The sequence below is a fragment of the Bubalus bubalis genome, chromosome 15, assembly GCF_019923935.1.
Source record: "Bubalus bubalis isolate 160015118507 breed Murrah chromosome 15, NDDB_SH_1, whole genome shotgun sequence".
NCBI lineage: Eukaryota > Metazoa > Chordata > Mammalia > Artiodactyla > Bovidae > Bubalus > Bubalus bubalis.
In genome coordinates, this window is record NC_059171.1 from 73,707,391 (window position 1) to 73,728,264 (window position 20,874).

Sequence of the window (20,874 nt, forward strand, 5' to 3'; positions counted from 1 at the left end):
CTATACAGCATATTAAAAAGCAGAGAGATTACTTTGCCAACAAAGGCCCGTCTAGTCAAAGCTATGGTTTTTCCAGTGGTCATTTATGGATGTGAGAGTTGGACTATAAAGAAAGCTGAGGGTTGAAGAATTAATGCTTTTGAACTATGGTGTTACAGAAGACTCTTGAGAGTCCCTTGGACTGCAAGGAGATCAAACCAGTCCATCCTAAAGGAAATCAGTCCCAAATATTCTTTGGAAGGACTGATGTTGAAGCTGAAACTCCAATACTTTGGCCACCTGATTTGAAGAACTGACTCATCTGAAAAGACCCCGATGCTGGGAAAGATTGATGGCTGGAGGAGAAGGGGACGACAGAGGATGAGATGGTTGGATGGCATCACCAACTCGATGGACATGAGTTTGAGTAAACTCCGGGTGTTGGTGATGGACAGGAAAGCCTGGCTTACTGCAGTCCATGGGATTGTAAAGAGTCAGACAAGACTGAGTGACTGAACTGAACTAAACTGAGCTGATAAAAGTATATTGACTCAATGAATGAATGTGAGGGAATACAGCAGAAGAGATAAGATAAGGCTACAGGGAGGCTGATAAGTGTCTGGAGATTAGCACTGCTGGGAGGGGCGGGAGGCCTGTGGAGCACAGGGCAGGATGGCCGGCCACACCAGCCTAACCTAAAGGACCAGGTGGGATCCAGACAGGCACAAAGGGAGGGTGGGTGCTGCAGGCCAGGCCCGACTCTTGACCCCCTGTGAACCTCTGGCCCCGTGGTCAGAGCTGGGGCTCAGAAAAGTACAGCTTTGACTCTTACCTCATCACCTTGACATCCTGACAGCTACCCACCCTCAGCCCCTAAACCCACTTCCTCACCAGTGAAATGTACTTACCGGGTCTGCAGTGCCTCAGCGATAGTTCTAAAATCCAAGCAGTCTTAAAGTCAGAAAAAAATATTTTTGTAAGCTTTTGGCAAACTCGTTTGGGGTCAAAATCTGACCCAAAGTTGATCGAAGAAATGATATCAGGTATTCATCCGTCTTAGCAGGGCCAGCCCATACATTTCCTCCTGGAAGTAACTGGCGCGTCCAGTGATGGGCTCAAGTCCAGACTCCCCTGGAGGATTGGACCTTGCATGGTCTGGGCCCTTTTTAAAATCCAAGTAATCCAGAATCGTGATGACATCTGGTCCCAGGGAGGCAAGTCAGGGTTTGTGGGCCTGGGTGATCTCCCTGGAAAGAACTTGAGATGACAGAACTGAGGGAAGGATTGCTCAGTGCCCGGGGAAGATCAGGTGTCTTTGTTGGGTTTCTTTTTTCTTTTTTTTTTTTTTTTTCGCATTAGACACTAACTTGACTAGACTTAAGTTATTGGGGCCTGAATGAATAACTAAAATTTTTTTTTTTAAAGTGCAGAAAGCAGTGTTTGGTCTTTTTGATTTGTTTCTTAAAACATGTCTGGAATACCCCTGAATAGAGCATGTACTGTGCTCTCTTCCTTCCCCAACTCCAGACATCCCTCTGCCCGGCTTTGGGACATCTTCACCTTCAGTGCCCATTGCCACCCATGGCCAGCTGCTGGGCAGGTCACAGGCCATTCAAGTGGGCACTTCGTGGAAGCCAGTGGACCAGTTCCTGGGAGTTCCGTATGCCGCCCCGCCCCTGGGGGAGAAACGCTTCCGGGCCCCCGAGCACTTGAACTGGACTGGGTCCTGGGAAGCCACCAAGCCACGGTAAGGATGGAGTGGAATACATCTGGTGGTGGTGGGGAGGCGGGGTGGGGGGGTGGTGTCCAGAGAAGCCTTCTCCCATTCTAAGCCTTCAAAGTGAGAGTTGATAACAGAGTAGTGCGTTAGGATTTGAGCCGTGCACTGGGGGTACATTAGCTAAGATGACGTTGAGTGCTCTTACACATAAACCCCCACTTGTCCGTGACTTAACATTGTCTTGGTCCTGCCTCCTTTGGTGATGGAGGGGCTGGTGTGCTCTGCTCCATGCAGTAATGCGGGGACCCAAGCTGCCGTGTCTTTTTCAGCACAGACCTTCCAAGGTTCCTTCTAGGAACCTCCCTTGACTTTGCATCCAGGAAAGAGAGGCTGTTAGTGCAGGGGAGGTTTCCTTGGGCCACGCCCATGGGCGGGGCACATTCATCACCTGCCCCAGCATGGCAGTGGCCGGAACTCAACCTCCCAGCTACATCTGACCTCAGTGGCGCTGAGAAATAAGCAGAGAAGGAAAAGCATAGCTTATAATAATAATTAAAAAATAATAATAATGTAAAAGGTCTTTTCATTCCCCCAATAGACATGATATTAAAAGGAGTTTTCAAAAATGGGGAAAAAAATGGAATATCCTATTTTCCTTCCTCTGCTTTTCAATTTTGCCCATTCCCTCCCATGCATGTACCACTGTAGATAGTTGACAGACGGGACATGATTTTGTCATTTTTCTGATGAAAGCATGTTCAGAGTATCTGTGGAAGGAGCACCTGTGCCTGCCTCTTTCACCCCATGGCCTTTCCCTCTGCACAGGTGTCCACAGCTCTGTCCCAAGGACGCAGCCACATTCTCCCTCTCCATCACTGCCCATGGCCAGTTGGTGGGCAGGTCTAGGAGCTCAGGACCAGACAGAAGGATGAGCAGGAGGCTCTGGGATATTCCAGGCGAGCGACAGGAAGACTTAAGCTAGGACAGTAGCAGAAGGATGCAGAAAGCCATGAAAGTCACCCCTGGGAGACAAAAGGAACAAATAAGCACTAATTAGAGAACTTCACTGGGTTAGGATCCACCCACTTGACAGGCTTTCGAGTGAAGAGCAGTGAGAGCTTGGTCCATCAGAGCCCAGTACTAACCAGGCTTGGACAGGTAACCATCATGCTTGCTTCATGTGTGTCCCAGATATGCATCTCAGCTCTTATGCCAGGAGATGTTTCGACCAGCACACTTGACCCTGTAGTGATGGAGAAAGCAGGTCGAGGCCCCTCATCCCAGCAGGTCGGTACCCTGGAGCCTGCAGGGCCCCAGGGCCCAGGTGACACCCGTGTTCCTCTGCTCTATCTGGGCGGGCACCTTGCCCAGGGGACACTCCTCAGGCCCATGATAGAGAGACTGGTGGTCATCCTGGTCCTTCCAGCATTTACTCACCAATCCCATTAACCATTTCCTGAAGCTACCTAATTATCGGTGGGCTGCTGGGCCTTCAGAATTGGGCAGTGGGTTCTGCTGCTGCTGCTGGGCATGCAGGAGGGCTGAGTGTGTCTCTTTAATTGTTTTTCCTGCAAGTCACATGCCATCCATCTGTATCTGCAGGGCTAGGTGCTGGCAGCCAGGCATCAGGACGCCCACGCCTCCCGGGGTCAGCGAAGATTGCCTGTATCTCAACGTGTTTGTCCCGCAGAACATGGTGAGTTTGACAGCCCTTGCTATGTTTTCCGTGAAAGCTGCCCTGTTGGAAATCCCCAACCCCTGCACTGCCAGCATGGTCTGCCCCGTGCTCTCCTGGCTGGTTCTTGGCTCCCTGAGGCCTGAAGGGCTGAGCGCCAGCCTGGTTCCTCCAGGGCCTCCTCTCATCTCCTGCATGGGAGCATGGTGCATGGTTATCTGGGTTCAGTTCTCTAAGAGATATTCATAAAGCGCCAGTGATGGGAGGGTCTGTTCTCCATGGGTTGCAGCTATGAACAAAATAAAGTTGCTGTCCTCAAGGGGGCTTTCATTACAGCGGGAGGAGCAGAAATAGGCAGTTTAGTTCAGCCACTCAGTCGTGTCCAACTCTTTGCGACCCCATGGACTGCAGCGTGCCAGGCTTCCCTGTCCATCACCAACTCCCAGAGTGTGCTCAAACTCATGTCCATCGAGTTGGTGATGCCATCCAACCATCTCATCCTCTGTCACCCCCTTCTCCTCTTGCCTCCAATCTTTCCCAGCATCAGGGTCTTTTCCAATGAGTTGGCTCTTCACATCAGGTGGCCAAAGTACTGGAGCTTCAGCTTCAGTCCTCCCAGTGAATATTCAGGGTTGACTCTGGTTAGGCCCTGTTTTGAAGCCTGTACCTGCCTAAGTAGCATCTAGGATCCTGATGTTGAGTTGAGTTTCCTGTTTAGGGGGAAGGGTCAGAACTCATGAGAGAAAACGGAACTGATGAGCCTTAGGAAACGTGAGTCGTGCTGGCAGATCCCACAGTGGATGTGACGCGCCTCCACTTCCAGTGCCTGAGCCACCAGCAGCCAGAGGCAATGCACTTTGGAGATTTGAGCACAGCAAGCTGCTGAGTGAGATTTGGAACAAGGGCATCTGAACATGGAGCCTCCTCTGGGCTGCATCAATAGAAGCATAGAGCTTAGAGTGAGGGAGGTGATGGTGATGCCCAGCCCCAGATCATTGTGGGTGTGTTGAATTAAGTCCTGGCTCCAAACCAGCCTGCCACTTACCACTGCCTCCCTGGCCTGGAGAAGGCAACTCACATTTTTTGTGCCCCAGTTTCCTGTTTTGAAAAGTAGGGAGAGAAATAGCATCAGCTCATGAAGTTCTTATGAGAATGGAATAAAACAAGGCATAGATACTAATTAACCATTGAACAGGTGATAAGAGAGACATTGTAAATGGCAAAGAGTGGGACACAGACCACACCTAAAGCCTGGAGGAGACCATCACTCGGGCAGTGTAGGAACTGGACAGTGTTGAACCCACTGGAAAGAACAGGGGCTAGGGGAGGGACCACCTCTGGAGGTCTGTGCCCGTCATCGGCTGAACACCTCACAGCATCCTTCCTTCTGATCCTCCTGATGCTTCTAAGAGGTATCATTCCCATTGGATAGATGAAATGCCCAAGGCTCAGAGAGGTCAGGTGACTTGCCTAAGGTCACTCAGCTAGAGAATTATTACTGTAGATTTGGTCAATTGAGTCCCAGAGTTCACGGCTAAGGCCAGTGAGTGGTGACTGGTGAGCATACTCTTTTGCCATAATGTGAGCAAGAAGTTGACGACAGTACTTTGCAGTTGATCTATGATGTCATTGGTCTTCACACCGACTCTAGGAGGAAATGATAGGTATGTTTATTTCTATCTTCTCCCCCCTTTCCCACTTTAGAGGTGTAGCATCTGAGGCTAGGAGAGGCTTCGTGGCTTACTAAGAAAGCACAGCTGGCCTGAGCAGAGGCTTGATCCCCATCTCCTGACTTCAAATCCAGGACCCCTTCCCCATCGGGGAGTTTCCAGTCAAAAGTAGCTTTGCCATTTATCTCTTGGGCTGCTCTGTTGCCCCTGCCGGGCCTTGGGGTAGGTGTGTTGACACACCCAGAGTTGTGTGTCGGCTCGGTCTGGCACCTGCATGGCAAAGGTGCCCTTCCCAAGCTCTGGAGGGGGAGGTGGCCGCCTGCAGCCCCCACATTTCTGCACCCCCTGCAGGCCCCCAACGCGTCCGTGCTGGTGTTCTTCCACAATGCCGTGGAGGGCAAGGGCAGTGGGGACCAGCTGGCAGTGGATGGCTCCTTCCTGGCTGCTGTCGGCAACCTCATCGTGGTCACGGCCAGCTATCGCACGGGCATCTTCGGCTTCCTGAGTTCCGGTGAGTTGCTGGGGTTGGTGGTGACCACTTGACTCCCTGAGCCGAGTGTGTTCTTTGTGTGCGTTTAGTCCTTTCTTCCTAAAACCTCATCCCTTCCCGGCCCCTGGCCCTCCTCCAGCCCACTGAGTACAGCCAGTACCTTCATGAGACACTCCAGCCATGCTGATGCCCGTAGGTCACAGTTGCCACTGATGAAACTCACCACGTGTCTTAAGCCGTTCCAAGTACCTTAAGTGTTTTGTCTTGTGATATTAATAACTCTGTGTGTATGCTTGTGCATATTGAGACCCCAGAGGGCTAGACCCTTGCTCAGGCTCACATGGTCAGGAAAAGGCAGAGCCAGGATTCACCACCAGGGTCCACGTGCCCTGGAGACGCTAAGGGGTGGATAAAAGCTCTGGGGCCTTCAGAGAGCTGTTTCCTGGAGCAAGGGCTGCATAGACAATGATTTCCATCATCACCGTCAACTTCTGGCCTGTCTTCTTTGCAGTCACAGACATTATCCCTCAGGTTACACCTTCCACCTTCCCACCAGCCCCCAGGGCAGAACTGAGGCTTGGACCAATCCCATCTTTTCTTTCATCTCTACCCCAGCCCCACTCCACCCAACCGCACCCCACCTCCAGTGGTAGAGCAGTTGTTTGTTAGGCGGCTGTGGTGGAGGGCAGGCGTCCTGGTCTGGGAATCCAAAGAGCCAAGTGTTTTCTGTGTGACCTTGGACAAAACCCTCCCTTTCTCCAAGTCTCAGTTTTCTCCTCTAAAATAGGAGTAACTTTAACCCAACTTCCAAAGTCACTGTGAGACTCACGCGAGGTGCTATGTGTGAAGGGGCTCCAGAGGCTGTGATGGGCTTTGCGTGTCCTCAAGGACAGCACTGAGCATCATCCCTGTTCTTCGGGGGTCTCGTTTAAGACCTGGGATGTCTTGCATGATGGATGTTTGGGGGAGGGGGGTGGGATGTAATGTGGCCGGAACCACGGCTCCTCCAGAGCGTGGGTGAGTGAGGCAGGCATCCAGCGTGAGCAGAACCCCGGAGCCCTGGGGGATAGGGCTGGGTGGATCATGTGGCTAGAGGCCTTGAGTGTCATAACAAAGACTTTAGGTTTGCACAGCAGACATGAGATGGGCAACAAGTTAAGGCAACATGTGACCAGTGGCAATGAGGGGAGTGTGGCTGATGAGCCCATTCCAGGCTTTCCTTCAGAGAGGCAGCGGCGGCCGCTAGAGCACTGGACTCTCCTGCTGGATTTTCTTTCCTCTTTTCAAAAACACCATTGATGACTCTTAAGTCAGGAGCTCCTTTCGCTAAAGAGATGGTGAAACTCAGAAGCCAGCCTGTGGGACCCGCTCGGGAGGGGCTTTCCACAGACCTGGCTGACTCCGGCTCAGAGCTTTTCCAGACAGAAGAGGATTTCCATATGCTACCCGTCGGTGAGGGGGTGGGCTTATGATTTCATGGGCTGTAATCTATGGAGAATTCTGCAGGCTTCTGGGAAGGCGACCCCATTTCTGGGAGCAGTGTTGGGGGAGGCAGAGAACACCCACCCCTTCTCACTCCTGGCTTGCAACACTGCCTGTTCCTCTGCTTAAAGCAATGCCGTCAGCAAGAGAGAAAGAGAGTGAGCTCACCCAGCGTCCGTGTCTCTACCAGACGTCTTTCCCAGATGACGTCATCCCAGTCTCCAGGTACCTCCATGAGGTCAGCACAGTGTGGCCATTTCACAGAGAAAAGCACGGGGCTCAGAGAGGTCAAGGGGCTTTCTGCCTCTGAGTGTGTGTGCTCAGTCACTCAGTTGTGTCCCCATCTCTGTAGCCCCATTGACTGTAGCCAGCCAGGCTCCTCTGTCCATGGAATTCTCCAGGCAATAATACTGGAAGTCTGTTGCCATTTTCTACTCCAGGGGATTTCCCCGACCTCAGGGATCAAATCCACATCTCTAGCATCTACTGCATTGGCAGGTGGATCCTTTACCAGCCCCCTTAGGCTCTTGGTGGCTCAGAGGGTAAAGAATATACCTAAAATGCAGGAGACCCGGGTTCAGTCCCTCCGCATCTCATCCATCCCAGGCTGCTCGCCTCTCATGAGGTCAAGCATGTGAAGACAAACATCTGGAAGCTTGCTGGCACCTCACAGGGGCTCCCAAGGGTTAGCACCCTTCCCTTTCCCTAGCAGGGCCTCTGTAAGTGAGGGCTCTGCTGCAGCCATGTCTGGGCCCTGCATCCGGCCAGCAGCAGCCCTGGCAGCTACTGAGTCATGCCGAGTTGCCACTTCATGCACTTCATCTCATGTGATGAATGCACGCGGCATCTGCTGTTGCAGCTCAGAGTGAAGATAATCCCCCGAGAGCGCCAGACTCCAGAGGCACATTAAGAAAGAGATGGGAGAGAGATGGAAACAGAAACTGATGTCAGCTCTGCTGCCGACTAGACAAACTTGTGTTCTCAGAGAGAAAAGCCCAAACTCAACAGTACTTAGAAGGAACATGGTTCCTGGTGAAGAGCAGGTGGAAAGGAAGTGAAGGGGTCCCCCTGCCTGGATCTCACAGGCAGGACAGACCCCGCCAGTGTGGGGCACAGTGATTACCCTCCTCTCTCTGGCAAAGCAATGCGGTGAGGCGACCTGGGGCCAGTGGCCTGTAGGGTCAGAGGAGTGGGTGGGCCACGGCCCACAGGCCTCCTGCATGGTGTGGGAGCAGAGGAAGTGTGCTTTGGCCTGGGAGCCAGACTGAAGGCCAGGCCCCGTAATGTGCCCATCACCCCATCATCCCGGGGGCACTCAGAGCTTCCCCTTAGAGGCTCCCCTCTGAGGGGTCTGCTCCCCTTTTTGACCAGAAGAACAGGCCCAGAGTCCTGTTCCATCACCAGTGCAACTTCTGTTGCTGAAGACAACATAGACCCCACAAAGGGCATCTGTGAGATAATAGCTGGATCTAAACCTGTTTTATTTTATTTAAGAAAAGACAAATAACTTCTAGAGTACTTTATACCAGGCTCTGCATCATTCTGTTCCTTTTACAAATCTTAACAAATTCAATCATCATAACAACCTGTTGAAGTTGGTACTATTATTATCCCATTTTACAGATGGAGAAAGTCAAGTCACATTAAGTAACTCATCCAGGGCCCTGCTGAGCTTGTAGGGGTGGAGTAAGACCAGTGCATTACTGGTCTGGCTCTATAACCCACCTGCACAGCCCATGCACCATGATCCCTTTTATTGATGGCCATCAACAAGAACTGGGGGAGGAACTGCTGTGAGCCTGGCTGAAGAGCTTTAGAAGGATAACTGAATAAATCAAATGAGCAAGCAAGAGCCATTTAGACCGTGAGGGAACAACTGAATGCTTGCTGATGTGTTTTGACCAGAGAGTGGGGAGAACAGAGCTGGAGGATTAGATCAGGGTGGGGTGAGGCAGTTGGAGAGGCGCATGATCACGTTATCCAGAGATCTTCCACTCACATCCTGGACTCCCTCCTGGACTGTACATGCCTGGCCAGCAGAGAGCAGCCCTGTCCAGTTTCATGCCCCCAGCAGCACTGCTTGCTGCATGTTTGTGGTGGGGCTGAGCCAGGTGAGACCAGAGCTCAGCCCTGAAGATGAAGAGAATGGAGCTCAGCCAAGACCAGACTGTAGGGTGATGAGCACAGGCAATGAGCAGACCCCGAGGTCTGGAGTAGGATAGGTGTTGGAAAATGAAGGGAACGCAGACTGCTCAGATGGGCTGAAGTTAATCTTGCTGCTACTGCTTAGTCACTTCAGTTTTGTCTGACTTTTTGAGATCCACCCCCCATGGATTTGTAGCCCACCAGCCTCCTCTGTCCATAGAATTCTCCAGGCAAGAATACTGGAGTGTGTTGCCAGACCCTCCTCCAGAGAATCTTCTCAACCCAGGGATCGAACCCGGGTCTCCTGTATTACAGGCAGATTCTTTACCAGCTGAGCCACCAAGGAAGCCTGAAGTTAATCTTAGAGGGGAGGAAAAGCCAGGAAGAAGTTAGACTTTGTGTGCAGCAGGAATGAAGAAGTTATGAAGGCTTCTGAGCAGAGGTTCCATAAAAAGAGTACCTAAAATTTTTAATGAAAATAACCGAGTGCCTTGCACACCATAGATTTTTTTTTTTTAATTTTTGACAAATGTTTGCTGAATTGGATTGAATGTTAGGACAAAAAGTACTGAGTGTGTGTTAGATTTAAGAGCCAATTCTATCTCAGATTTGCTTCTAGGGAACTTCCCTGGCATCCCAGTGGTTAAGACTTCGCCTTCCAGTTCAGGGAGTGTGGGTTCCTTCCCTGATCAGGAAGCTAAGATCCTGCATGCCCTGTGGCCAGAAAACCAAAACATAAAAGAGAAACAATATTGCAACAAATTCAATAAAGACTTTGGTCCCACATTACAAATAAAATCTGAAAGAAAATTTACTTCTTGCAACTAAACAAACTCTTTCGTTTTCAAGTCTTAGGTTCCACTAGGGAATAAAAGGGTTGAGTTAGACCATCTCAGATCAGCTAGTTGGCTGCTCCCTGTGTGTGTCCTGGAGGCTGTCTGCCCTGAGGGCTAAGACTTGTGTGTCTTGCTCTCTGCACTGCTTGGCGCGGTGCTGGCATACAGTGGAGCCCAGTTCAGATTCGCTTCCTGAAAGCGCCCTCATCTGTGACTTCCCAGGGGTCTGTAGACCCCAGAAGGTCAGCGCTGTCAGTGGGAAGCTGGTACACGGGGGCCTGGGAGTCAGGGACAGTGCCCTGCCTCTACATTGTCCCTGGAAATGCAGGCTGTGGGCGTCACCTCCCAGACTGGGTCTTGTTCAGCCGCTGCCCAGCCTTCCTGCCCTCCCTGAGACCTTGGAAACAAACAGAATGTGTCTGCAATCCAGAAAAGCCCACAGAGAAGGGTGCCAATGGCTTCATTAAACCCAGAGCATGAAATGCGTTTGAAGAAATTCGGAGCATCTCCCCAGCTGGAGGAGTAATTCGAACCATTATGTGCACCGAGCTGGTGTCGTCGTCAGCTCTTTGTGAACAGCAGGCTGGGGAATCAGGATGCAAGGTCTTGCTGCTTTTCTATCTGGGGAAATGGGTTTTTGTTGATAGTTTCTCACTTGATACTGAATCGTGTTCATCATAAGTGTAGTCATTTCATTCACTTAACATTTCATAAGGACCGACTGCGGCCACTGGCTTTAGTGGAGGGCGGAGTCTCGCAGGGGAGCCCATGCTGACAAGTACTCTGAAAGGGGACCCTCACTTCCCCCGAGGCTGCCTGTGAGTTGACGCTGTAACTCAGACTCAGAGGATGACTGGGTCGGAGGTCAGAGCTAGGGCAAGTCAAGGGCAGAGGGAGGGGTCTGGGTGGAGTAAGTCACATGTGCCGAGCCCAGGGTAGGGGAGGGGAGGGCTGCTGTGTTTGAGCATCTGCTGGTGAGCCTGGGTGGCTGCGGCACAGGACAGGGGGAGACAAAGGGAGATGTGCCCTGAGAGGAGGATGACCAGGTCCTGGGGGGCTTGGAATGCACGAGAAGAAATGGTGCCCGAAGGACCATGAGATGAGATGGGAGACTTTACATAGGATGGGGCAGGGTGTGTGTGTGTGTGTGTGTGTGTGTACATTGATTGTGGGTGTGTGTGTGTGTGTGTGTACATTGATTGTGTTTGTATATGTGTGTGTATACACTGGTGTGTGTGTTTGTGTGTGTGTACTTTCTTGTGTGTGTGTGTACCTTGGTGTGTGTACACTAGTATATGTGTGTACACTGGTGTGTGTGTGTATACACTGGTGTCTGTGTACATTGGGGGGTGTGTGTACATTGTTGTGTGTGTGTGTGTGTCTCAGAGAGAGAGATAATCAAAATTACAATTTAGAAGATCACTCTGGATGCACACGGAGAATTCAGGGGCGGGAGGAGTGTGCCGATACAGGAGGCCAGTGAACAGCTCTAGAAGAGACGGGGCAGAGATCAGTGGGGGAGCACTCACCGCACCAGGGGAAGGGGGAAGAGGGGATGATGCTGAAAGAGGAGTCCGGGAAGACCCACAAGCTTGTGCAGGAGAGGAGTGGGTGGGTATGGCTGGGTTTGAGGGAGAAGGTAAGAAACAGGAGAAGCTGCTGGCGGGGCGCTCAAGAGACTTAGAATTGATTCTTTTTGGGATTGAATGGACCTGAGGTGCCCGTGAGACAGCTTCCTGGAGGCATTTGAGGGACCTGGGCCTGGAGAGTGCTCTGGGCAGCGACGTCATCCTGAGAGTCAGCCACACGTAGGCGGTGGTTGAAGCCAAGGGTCTGCCAGAGAAGAAGGGCGTGAGCCTCGGCTCAGACCAGGACTGGCCTGGTGCTCCAGGGTCCTTAGTGGTGTAGACTAAGGAGGGTCCACTCAATTCAGAAGATGGCCATGGGGCCTGGGTATAGAGTATCTCAAATGCCAAGGAGAAGAATGCTCTAGCTGTGTATTTTTCTGTGTCCGAATCATTCCATTTTCAAAAAGTACTGAGCTTTCAGTAAATATTTACTGGGGACTTCCCTGATGGTCCAGTGGTTAAAACTTCACCTTCCAATGCAGGAAGTGCAGGTTAAATTCCTTGTCAGGGAGCTAACATGCCTTGCAGCCAGGAAGTCAAAATATACAACAGAAGCAATATTGCAAAAAATTCAATAAAGACTCTAAACATAGTCATCAAAAAAAATCTAAAAAACAAAATATTTCCTGAATTATATGAAAAAAAAGATCAGCTCTACTGGGTGCTGCTGAAGGTCATGGAAGGTGGTGGGAAGGGGTGAGACCGATAGCTCAGGCTGGCCTGGCCTTTGTCATGGGGAAGAGACATAGAGAGTCAGGGGCAGTCAGGGAGGATCCAGGGCAGGAAGCTCATCTCCTTTTCCCCGGATGTGCCAAGATGGGGCTCGGAACATGCGCTGCCTCTCATCTGAGGAGCCACCCCTTCTAGGATGGGGAAGCCTTAGTCCACAGACGTGGAGGGACATGTCCATGGTCTCCTAGTTGGAAAAGGCTAATGGGACAATCCCAGCTGGAGGGGCCTGATTCTGGAGCCCAGGCTCTCCCACCATATTGAGAAACCACAATCCTGACCTGGGTGGACAGGAGTCTAGGTCCCCCACAGGCACCACATGCCTGATTGGCTGCATCCAGGGTACAGGATCCCAGAGGGTTAAAGGCTTTCCTCTTTCTTAAGGGTCCAGCGAGCTGAGCGGCAACTGGGGGCTGCTGGACCAGGTGGTGGCTCTGACCTGGGTGCAGACCCACATCCGAGCATTTGGTGGGGACCCTCGGCGCGTGACCCTGGCAGCAGACCGTGGCGGAGCCGACGTGGCCAGCATCCACCTTGTAACCACCAGGGCCGCCAACTCCAGACTCTTCCGGAGAGCTGTGCTGATGGTGAGCTGCCCACTCCGTCTTTGGTCTTGCTGAAGGTGGTCCTTCCTTCCCCACCTGACTTCGATTGCTTGGATTTCCTTTTTCCTTTGTTCTGAATTGGTGTCCTGCCCATGGCCATCTTTCTATGCATACATGAGCCAGGATGTTACTTGTAGCTTAAGTACTAATCATGTAGACAGGGTAGTGTTAATGATGATGATGATGATGATGAAGGTGGTGAAAATAATGATGATGGTGATATGATAATGATAGGGATGGAATAACTATGATGGAGGAAACTACCTGTTAACCACAGCATAAGCTCTGTTGGCTGTTCGGATTAGCTTCTAATTTTACTGAATGTCCAACTGGTGCCAGGTACTATGCTCATTGTTGGAAATACCTTACTACATGATCTGTGCCCTAGTTTTCAGGAAGCTTGTAGTTTACTTGAGAGAGAGGGGACAGACACTTAAAGCAGCTGTTTAAAAAAGAGTCTTACTGCAGCTCAGAGAGAAGCCCCCCACCAAGCTCAGGGAGGAGGGCGTGCCCTGGGAGAGGGACTGTGCATGCTGATGCTGCAGGCTGTACTGGCACGCAACCAGAGTCCTCACTGGGATCTGCCCATCATGCAGTGCGGCTGGAGGGCAGAGTCTGCCTGGACCATGGAGTGGAGGCTGGGAGGCAGAGAGCAGCCAGACAGCACCGAACACCTTGGGTTTTATCCTGAGTGTATGTGAGCCGTTGACAGCTTTTGTTTGTTTGCTGGTTTGGTTTCCCATCTTAACCATTACTAAGCATACCATTCACTGGCATTAAGTACATTCACAACATTGTGTGACCATCAGTGTTAATCGTCAGCATCACTCCAAACAGAGACTCTGCACCTATTAAGCATATCTCCCCACTCTCCTTTCCTCCCAGCCCCTGGTAACGTCTCTTCTACTTTCTGTCTTCTGTGAATTTGCCCACTCTAATACGAATTTATCTCATGTTAGTGGAATCCTATGAGCTCTGTCCTGTTGTAACCGGCTTATTTCACTTAGCATAACGTCCTCAAGGTTCATCCATGTTGAAGCATGCATCAGAATTTCATTTATTTTTAAGGCTGAGTGATATTGCATTGTGTGTGTACACCATGCTTTGTTGATCCATTCGTCTGCTGATGGACATCTGAGTTGCTTCCCCCTTTTGGCTACTGGCAATAGTGCTACTGTGAACACTCTTACCATCGAAGGGTCAGACTTGTAGAGCTTGGTGGAGGATGCATGTAAGCGGGCAGTGCTGGAGGAGAAGAAAGCAGTGAAGAGACTGTTAAGTGACACAAAGGAAAGAGCAATGGAGAACCGTCAGGGCCAGTGACATGACCAGCTGGCGATTCTAAGGCCATCAAACCACACCCAGCTCTGTCCAGCCTTCCTGGGGTCCAAACCCATGACCACGAGGAGGGTAGAGAAGTGCCAGTTCAGAGCGCACAGTTGAGGCTGGATGGGCATCGTCTCTGCCCTGAGAGGGAGCAGTGCCTCCTGCCGCTTTCTCTATCTCTGGCAGCCACGGAGCCTTCTAGAATTCACTGAGAAGTCTGTCCAGGTGCTCTCCTCTGCCCGAAGTGCTTTCCTCCCGTCGTTCTCTTTCCTGACCTAGTCGTCTTTCAGGGACCCCTTCCAGACTTTCCAGCCTCGGGTCGGACCCCCTTCCTATGGCCGCTGCCACCTGTAAATCTCATCCAGCCTTTCTCCTGCTTCCCCACCAGCGCAGAATTGCTCTTCCTGCCATGTGTGTCTGTCCCACAGACTGTCAACTCCAGGCCAGCAGGGCCCAGCAGTGCCCAGCTCTCCACAGGGCCCGGGGCACCCAGCACTGCTGTCTTATGGCTGATGCTCGCGACTGACAGCCAGTGAAGGGGCTGGCTCGCAAACCTGGGTGGGGGAGCGACGCTGTGCGTCCGGGGACCCACAGGCAGGCCCGCTTCCCTTCCTCCCACCTCATTTTTGTGTTTCTTGTCCTTCGCCTCGGGTGGTCTTCAGTCTGTCCCTCCATATGGGGTCCATCTGAGTGGCAGGAGACCTGAGCACAAACATCTTGCAGTTTCTGGGTTGAAAGCAGACCTTCCTGACTTTGAGTTGATCCCAAAGGGATTCCCCCCAGGGCCCTGTCAGAAACCAGACACTCGAGGGGACCCAGAGGACACCAGAAATACCTTCCAGTAGGCCCAGAAGGCAGAATTTTCCTTTTAAAAGTTCTGGAGGGTTTAGATGTTTGGGGAATTTCAAAAAACGAATCTGTTTTAACAAATGGTAGTGTATTTAAAAATAAATCCTCCTTCTGTTTTAGTCATTTAGAGACAGCTTTTACAACTGGTCCCCGCAGTCTTTGGGACGCGTGTGAAATTATTTGGAACTGAGAGAACTAAAATACTTCAATATATTAGCAGTTCCTTCAACGTGCTCTCTACCAACAGATGTTTGGAGGAATGAAAGTGAGGTGGTGATATATTCTTGGATAAAATCTTCACTCTTTCTGCAAAGCTTGGGGCCAGAACTATTGAAATTTGAACGAGACAGACTCCCATGATAATTAATAGCTTATATGTATTTGTTTAGCGTGTGTGGGGCCATAAATCCATTTCAATACATGATCTCATAGGTTCCTGACATTGATTTGCAAGGGACATTTATTTTGTTTCTAATCTAGACATGAGAAAGCCAAGGCTCAGAGATGTTTAGTGACCTGCTAAAGAACACACAGTCAAGAAAGCACTGCGTTAGGGGCTGGAACCTGTGAAGCCGAATCCTGTGAGAATGTTTCTCCAGGAGCCTGGGACGTGTTCAGGGTCTCAGTGTGTCAAAGAGCCTAGAATCAGACAAGCTTGCATTAAGATGCTGGCCTTGGGTGAAACCCTTTACTTCACCTGCTTCATGGATAAAATGGGTGTGATTAATTCTGTTTTCTGAGGATTAGAGGAGTCATGATATAAGGTTTGTAAGTGTGCTACACCCTGTGGGAACTTAAGAAACCCAGTTCCCCATGTCCAATGCCAAGCAAAGGCAATTCCAAACAAAAGCAGGTCGGGAGGTGGGAGGTTTCGCCTATCCTCGTGGAAGGTTGAAGAAGGAAGGGGAGGCCATGTTGCAAGCCTGAATTCTGTGGCATTGACCCCTTGGCCAGTTTTAAGAGAAGGTAGAAGAGGTCGTGTCCTCCACGCTGTGATTTACAGGACTTAGAAAAAGTTTCCATGGCTTTCCTACAACATTGCCCCAATTCTACATTCCTCAGAGTGAGCTCCAGGCCCCGGGAGTTGGCCTCACACTAAATTTTCCTCTCTCCTTTCCCACACAAACCCTGCAGTCCAGGTTCACCAGCTCCGCCACCATTCCTAGAAAATGCCATGCCTTCCTCTAGATCTTTTCCACGCTGGTCTGTGGTCAGCACGTCCTGTTTTCCACCTGGAAACTCACTCCATCTTTAGGGCTCAGCTGGATGGGACCTCGGAGCCTTTCTCCATCTCTAAAACAGAAAGAATCTCACTGTGGTGAAGAGACTTCTGCTTGGTAACTTTTAGGAATTCTGATTTATTTTACGTGCTTGTCATGTTTTCTAGCACAGCTTATTCCATTTCTACTGTGACTGTAGGCTTGGTTGGGTATAGGATTCATCTCCTTAGTACGGCCTTAACACTTAGCTCAGCTCCTGGTTCAAAGAGGGCATCTAAGACCACGCTGAGTCCATTAAGCCATCTGGGGGCAGTGCGAGGGAGATGGTGTTTTAGGTCCAGAACGCTGTTTTCTCCTGTTTCCACATGAACCTCTTAGGAGCACTCACCCACCCTACTACTTCTCTTAGGCAAAATTGGCCTGTCTATTCATGGGCTTTGATGCTTCTGTATATATGTTGGGATACATTTTAATGTTGTTTTTGTTCAGCCACTAAGTCACATACGACTCTTTGAGACCCCACGGACTGTAGCCCGCCAGGCTCCTCTGTCCATGGGATTTCCCAGGGAAGAATATTGGAGTGGGTTGCCGTTTCCTTCTCCAGGGGATCTTCCGGACCCAGGGATTGAAACTGTGTCTCCTGTACTTGCAGGTGGGTTCTTTACCACTGAGCTACCCAGGAAGCCAGAATAAGTTCACTGATTTTAAAAAATATTCCTGATGGGAATTGGACAGTAGTTTCATGTACTTTTTCAAATCATTTTGGCAAAATATGTTTTTAGGATGTTCTTATATCAGCTTAACCCTATAACCAGGCCCGTAGTATTTTTGTCTCCTTATCTTTTCATAGAGTTTTGAACTTTTCTCCATAAAAGCTTTGCAAACTTGCTGTGAGGCAAGACCCTTCCTAAGTGGTTTTGTGTTTTCTGTGTTACTCTCCAGTTGGTAAACATGGGTTTTGGGAACTAAGTTGGTTCTGCATCTGCTCAGCCTTCTTATCATCTCTAATACTTTGTCTGCTGGGTCCATTGGATTTTTACAAAGTTATCTCACTATCTGCAAATCAGGTTTATTTCTGTGTGAGAGTGTGTGTGCTCAGTCATTCAGTCATTTCTGACTCTCTGCAACCCCATGGACTGTAACCTACCAGGTACTTCTGTCCATGGGATTTTCCAGGCAAGAATACTGGAGTGGGTTGCCATTTCCTATTCTAGGGGATCTTCCCGACCCAGGGATAGAATTCAAGTCTCCTGCATTGGCAGGTGGATTCTTTACCACTGAGCTAACTGGGAAGCCCTTTTATTTCTCTGCACTTTGAAGCAAATGCTCAACTGCTTTAATAAGGAGACCCATCATGAAAGCAGCTTAAATACCAAGTGAGTTTCTTTTTTCTCTTTCCCGTAACATTTTCCCAGGCAGGGAGTCCAGATAGCTCATGATTTCTCCGGGGCCACATTCCTTCTATGTGTTTCTCTGTCATCCTAGGGTCTTGCTGTCATCTGAGGGGCTGGGTCTGGAACTTCAGGCAGAAGGGAGGGGACACAAGGAGAGGAGAGCCTCCCCTGGGGACTTAGGTTGGGAAGGACACCGCCTGCCCCCTGCTTGCTTGCAGGGTCCTCTTCTGGTTTCACTGCAATGGTCGCAGCCCCTAGAACAGTGTCTGGTATCTAGTTGGTGTACAAAAACATATCTGTGGAAGGATTCTTGGAAGAACAAATTGCGGAGTTATCACAAGTAACATGCAGGAGTGTCTAGGCGAGACCAAACTTTCGTAATAATCACTAAGAAGTTGTTATCGCCCTGGATCTTGGATGTCCAGCCCCAAGTCGGATGAGACAGCCTCAGAAGTCACCAAACCCTGTTTTCTTATGACTGCACCTCAAGGAGATGCCGATACACTAACCAGTGTGGCTTCCTCTTGTGTTCCCTGGTCTCCTCTCTCTCCAGCTGCAAGTTTCTTTAAAAAATCTCAACCCACAGAGCCTCTGAACTAACCACCCAGCCGCCTCACCCAGGAACCTCTCCCCAGCATGCCAAGAATTAAATATTTCTTCATGTGGGCCACTTTTAAAGTCCTTGTTGAGTTTGTTAAAACACATTTCTGTTTTATGTTTTGGCCGTGAGGCTTGTGGGGCCTTGGCCCATTGACCTGGGATCACATCCCCCCCCAGTACATTGGAAGGCGAAGTCTCAACCACTGGACTGCCAGGGGAGTCCCCGAGAATTAAATATTTATTAGGCTTATTTTAATCAGGAATAAATACATGATTTAGCAAAATGTAATGCTTCCCATTTGAAACCTGCCCCTGCCCCGCCCCGCCGAGTCCTCCCCAAATGTTCCAACCATTCGTTGGTTACAACGGAAAACAATACAGAAGACGCAGTACACACATCTGCCATTGGCGAGGAGGTGGGAGTTGGCGTCCCCAGAGACATTCATTTCCCATACATCGGCCGGCCCTTTAGAAATAGCCTGTGGGGAGTGTTGAGGAAACCACAAACGTCCTCTTGGATAAACACTCTGGAATCCGATGATACAGAAAATCGTGTAAACGCATGTGCACACACCACCAGGGCAGTGATCTCAGACGGCCGGAATGCATATGCTGAACAGACAGACTTTTCCTATCAGCAGCACCCCTCCGCTCCCGGAACCCCTTTGCAACGGCGGGGAAACAGGTCCTAGAGGCAACTGCAACCCCTTCCTAACAGGATCTGGAGAGAATCGCTTCTCCTTGTCCAGAAATTTGTGGTGTTTTCTCTCTCATCTCTTAAAATTCTGTTTGATAGAATTAAGCCACTCTGGTTCCCCTCTTTTCTGGAGCTTAGCATTTTTGTTCATGTGGCTGACAGACTCTTTTTAGAAGAAGATACTGGATGGATGATTTCTTTAGAACTTATTAAGTTCCTTTTTTCAAAAAATCCAACCATTCTTACTTATCCAGTCCAGCCAGCCCTTCCACTACTTAAGGATCCAGCTGAGACATGAACTCCTGGTCACCCAGTCCCAGGAGGACATGGCGATCCACTCCAGTATACTTGCCTGGAGCATCCCATGGACAGAGGAGCCTGGCAGGCAACAGTCCATGGGGCCACAAAGAGTCAGACATGACAGAAGCGACTTATCACAGCACACTACTTCCACAATATTTGTCTATACAAATATTTTCTTCCTGTCTATACTGCTGGGCCTGATACCTGATACCTACACAGGACTTAACACAGTGCCTCTTCTGGTAATCACGAATGAATAACAGCTGCATTAAGATAGGCAAGACCCTCAGCATCCCAGAGAAGCCCTTTCTGTGCTGTGAGTCATGGTTGGTGACGTTGTGAAATCATGCTGAGTCCCAGGCCCGCCCTTGTGCTTTCCCTGTTGGCAGCCACCTCCTCTCCCATTTCCCCTTGTCTCTGCATAAGTAGGGAAGTCGTCTGACTTCTACACACGTAGTTTTGGAGCTAGAAGCCCAAAGGGATCTTCCGACTGGGGGCTCATAAGGAAGGTCATAAGGTCAGCGTTTAGTGTCACTGAGCTCCCTTAGAAAGAGAGGAGCTGCAGCCCAGAGGTCTCTCTTTACAGATGGGTTTCAAAAGTTCAGTGCAAGGGATCGATTTGCAAACCCAGATTGTCTGCCAGGCTGTAACTTCTGGCTCATTTTCTTCTCAGGCTTTTCTCATTCAGAAATTTTCTCTAGTGGCCTCAGAGGAAGCCTAGCTGGGCGGTGTGCTGGAGATCGGCACCAGTGCACTTTCTTGTGAGAGAGCATCTTTGTCTTTTGCACAGACATAGCGTGTGCGTGCACACACACACACACCCACACACACCCACACACACACCCACACACACAGGGCTCTTCCGACCCCCTTGCACGAAGATGCCAGGAGTCAACGTTTTGCAGTGTGCCTGATCAGACACCAGGGAGGGGTTCCCTTTGTCATGATGTGGATACAGAAGATGAGAGTTCAGTTCTCCACGTGGCTTCTCTTGGCTTCTGGAAGACGCGAGTTTCCCCAGGGACCATGTGCCTCTGTGCAGGATGCCAGGTGACAGTCATAACCTCTGTTCTTTTGGGCAAACACCATGGTGTCTGTTCTCTAGCTAGTCTTCAAAGTACGGTGGTGACGAGAAGAAAGAGCTCTTCCTTTTGCTCCCGCTGTACATCAGGGACGCGCTTTTCTTCTTCCGGTCGAAGGAGGCGCTGTCATCTCCCGTCAGGGACAGGTATGAGGCGATGCTTTCCCGAAGGCCGTAGCTGAAAAGGGACTCATCCACGGCGACCGGGCTCTCTGCCCCCTCCGAGTCCTCTTGCTGTCTGCTGGTGGGTGGACAGTGGACAGAGAAAGGGGCAAAGCAGAGGATGGAGCGGGATGAGCACAAGAGAATAAGAAAAGGAAGAAAAACAAATGAAGAGCCTAGTTAATGTGTATCGAACTTGTTCTAATTCTGCTTCTTCCATCTGTGGCTGTGTAATTTTGGAGAAATCACTTGACCTCTCTGAGCCACTGTTTCCTTGGATGGC

General features: G+C 50.3%; 2 protein-coding genes across 8 annotated transcripts in view; one reads left to right on the forward strand and one right to left on the reverse strand.

The window, feature by feature from the left end:
• TG (thyroglobulin) overlaps positions 1–20,874 on the forward strand; it is a 237,052-nt gene that overhangs the window by 119,992 nt on the left and 96,186 nt on the right. Inside the window, exons 38-41 of the mRNA XM_006079344.4 lie at positions 1,507–1,726; positions 3,302–3,395; positions 5,396–5,555; positions 12,739–12,941. Of these exons, the coding sequence (XP_006079406.4) occupies positions 1,507–1,726; positions 3,302–3,395; positions 5,396–5,555; positions 12,739–12,941 (677 nt within the window). The remainder of the gene's footprint in view (positions 1–1,506; positions 1,727–3,301; positions 3,396–5,395; positions 5,556–12,738; positions 12,942–20,874) is intronic.
• The window catches only part of SLA (Src like adaptor), a 36,846-nt gene continuing 34,545 nt past the window's right edge, over positions 18,574–20,874 (reverse strand). For 6 of the 7 annotated variants that reach the window (XM_025265560.2, XM_044928858.1, XM_006079341.4 and 3 more), the window contains one exon: positions 18,574–20,670. In XM_025265560.2, coding sequence (XP_025121345.1) covers positions 20,454–20,670 — 217 coding nt within the window. In that variant the 3' untranslated portion in view covers positions 18,574–20,453. The remainder of the gene's footprint in view (positions 20,671–20,874) is intronic. The other variant, XM_025265556.2, reaches the window with a different exon arrangement.